Source organism: Opisthorchis viverrini, assembly GCF_000715545.1.
Source record: "Opisthorchis viverrini unplaced genomic scaffold opera_v5_58, whole genome shotgun sequence".
Lineage (NCBI taxonomy): Eukaryota > Metazoa > Platyhelminthes > Trematoda > Opisthorchiida > Opisthorchiidae > Opisthorchis > Opisthorchis viverrini.
The window spans coordinates 1495617-1498912 of NW_008751716.1; the positions used below are offsets into that span (position 1 = coordinate 1495617).

Below are 3296 nucleotides of genomic sequence, written 5' to 3' on the forward strand. Positions count from 1 at the left end.
ATTATTATTATAGGTTTGTTTTCGCAGAGGAGTGCACCTTGAAGCCAACCAATAGTTTTCTAATTTGGCGAATCTCGTGTGGTTCGTCTGACTGGAGTCACCTATTTGTTTTCGTTCTTGTGTAGACTAGTCGCCCGCAAGCCAGCCAATAGTTTTCTAATTTGGCGAATCTCGTGTGGTTCGTCTGACTGGAGTCACCTATTTGTTTTCGTTCTTGTGTAGACTCTAGAGTCGCCCGCGATCAGTGTGGCTGATTGGGTATGCAAAGGAGTCTGCGGTTTTCTGATGTCGGGTTTTTGGGTTTGGCTGTCGGGGTCCTGGGCGATGACTGCGTCCGCATTAGAAGAAGTCTTTTTTGACAGACTGTAGCTGGACATGGTCAGTTTCACATTCTCAGTGGTTGTAGAGTTCTCGCCGCATCTGTGTTTGATTTATCGATAGATTTTGCCGCTTGCCTCCGCACGTCTGACCCAGCCCCGTTCAGAATTTTTCACTCGTGTGTGATGCGCCTTTACTGTTAACTTCAGAAGTAAGCGATGTTAGCCCTACGTACCTTGGGCACTGCATCTACTCGAGGTTTGCCTCCGTCCGAACATCGCTGCCTTTGACACCCGTTTCACATTTCTCCCCTAGAACTACTGTGCCCCAGCTTTTGCATCTGTGAAGGGCTGTCCTCAGATATGCACCTGATTATTGGGCACACCCTTTGACCATTGACAGTCCGCTCCAATGGGGGGAAAGGGTGACTGGAGGCCTGAGTGCTCACTTGCTACACTTTCGGTGAAGCTAATCTGCGTGAACCGATTCGTGTTCAGGGTTTGTAAGGACACTACCAAGAAGCGACTGTGCCTGCTTCGTTGGCATGATTCTTTTCAACAATAACTCCCGGATGATTAGCTTGCATCCTCTACCCGCCTGCCCGCTAGAGACGCCGTGGTGGTACTTATCGTCACATCGGAGAACTGGATTACCTTCTTCTCAGCCATAGGACCCGGGATGGATAGCGCAAGGCACTCGTTCAGTTCGTTTGTTTTCAACTTTCGTCCATGCCGCTATGTTCTTTGTGTTTGCATCCTCGAAAGCTTTGGAAGGAAGCTCCATTTTTGCGCCTGGCATCTCGATTAAAGAGCATTTTCACTGGTCTTTCCTATTTAGCGGTGGGGGCTTGGTTTCGTTTTAATGGCTCTCCTTTTAGTTATGAAATGCATCGCAACGGATCAGAGGATTTGGCTAGTTGGGTTATCTTGTTGTCCTGTAAACTAGTACTTTTAAAGTGCCGCCAGGCCTTGCAAATGTGGCACTGCATATCATACATGTCATACATTGGATGGACAACCATTTTGCGCACACCTGTTTTGGTCCATCGGTGGTTATCTAGAGCACCCTGTATTGATCTGGTTCATGACTGGGACTAGGTGCAGGAACTGAGTGAAGCCGACAGGGGTTATCACGCAAAGATTATTTTAGAGAGGAAAAATTCGACAAAACGACACGTGCAAACACTGTGAATAGGCTGAACAGTGAAAGAATTATTTCACAGACGTGCACGACGGAAAAACGAAACCGATTTCGAACGTATTGCTGACCCAAGCAGTCGTGATAGATCTTGATAAAACTTGTCTTCTTTCTCAAAACTGCACCCTGTTGGGCGTACGATGATATGACAGAGAACCACCGTTTACTACACTGACCTTACTTGAGACAGAAAATTGAACAACGCAAGGATGTATGTTTATTGGTATCCAGTCCAGTAAGGGGCTTTTCAGCTTTGAGACTGAGCGCAACTTCCACACCGCTGGTAACACGAGGCATTGCGTGACGATCACCGAATACCATATGTGCAAAAGTCAACACTCATTTCATCCTAAACGACCGGAGGTGCACAACCGAAGTAATGTCTTGTATGTGCGTTTCAGGGACGCGGATAGGGAAAGCAAGTTTTCATAAAGGTATGCCGAATTTGACGTAGACGGCGGACATTGAAGGCTACAATGTGGTCAAGATCATTTGCGGTCGCACGCGTTTAGTTCGGTTTGTGTTTCTGGGCGACGGTTTAGACACGGAATGGTGGCTAGGGGTTTGGTGCATGGGCTGGTTGTGCCGTACGGTTTAACAGGTCTATGGAGTATGTGGAGGAAGTCCAACGCGTGAGCAGCTGCAACATCGAATGTTACATCACCAGTCGCCTAAACCGAAGGAGATTATTTGGTTGATGTACGTCACCTTGATGCTTTGATTGAATATAAGGTGCAAAAGGGTGTGCGAAAATGTAGGATTTTGTTCGGGGATCATGCAAATAGCCTCCGACTCTAAAGTCTGAGCCGCGAGGCAGCGCTTGTTATGGTTGTCTCGGGGGACTCTTCTTGAATCCAGCGACTCAATAGCCTGACCAATCTGGATTTTTTTGGCCGTCCCGACCCAAGGAAGCAGGGAGTAAAGCATTACTGTTCCACACCCCTTGCAGCTGAGCTCAGTAGATGCCTTCTGAGCAACACCTGACCCGTTGGTCTCAAAAGTACTTCGATCGTATAGAATAAGGCACCGGTGATCACGGTCAACCGTTGGGCGATCGGAGTGTGAGGTTACAGGGCTAAACCTACCAACCTACCATCCTTCCTCGCGGGAGAGCAGCATCGCAACTTCCGTGAATATAGACATGCCGGGTACTTGGGAAAATGCCTTATCGCCTTCACATACTTATTACAGAGAACAGTGCGACTTTCCCTCCGGATGACCCTGTAATACGATTAGTTGCACTACGGAGACTCACTGTTCTGTGAGAACTGTTCCCCGTTGGCCTTCCTAGTATGGTTGAACCCGCAGGAACTGTGTTAAAACCGATATAACCGACAGTGTCAGTGAACTACAGAAGCCTAACCACTACCAATGGGTGAAAACTTTAGTTCGAGTAGGGGAATATTAGGTGAGATCACTTAATGCCCTACCTCTAGGATTGGGCAAGACGCTAGTACGATCTTTGCGAGGTTTAAAAAAGGTTAAGATAGGAAATATAACGTGCACGGAGTAAGGTTCTATTGCTGATGGTATTGTAGTGGTCTGGTCACCCAGTAAGTTACTTCACCGGGAGTGTGTGGCAAAGAAATAAAAAGAATGACGCTAGATTGGGTATACAATAATAAATAGGTTAAATGGAACAAACCATGTAATAATTGTTCTCTTTAAAACAGTTCGTCGTCGACCCAGTTCAGCGAATAAACCATAACCCGATCACAGTTGTCCAGAGGTCTTCGTCTGAACAGTTCCCACATATAATAGATCCCGAAGATGGTCTGAAA

General features: G+C 47.0%; 1 protein-coding gene across 1 annotated transcript in view; it reads right to left on the minus strand.

Annotated features, from left to right (window-relative positions):
• Nucleotides 1-377, minus strand: part of T265_03944 (hypothetical protein) — a gene marked incomplete at both ends in the record, with an annotated part of 3982 nt that extends 3605 nt beyond the window's left edge. Inside the window, one exon of the mRNA XM_009168544.1 lies at nucleotides 199-377. Within this exon, the coding sequence (XP_009166808.1) occupies nucleotides 199-377 (179 nt within the window). The remainder of the gene's footprint in view (nucleotides 1-198) is intronic.
• Between the last annotated feature and the right edge of the window lie 2919 nt (nucleotides 378-3296).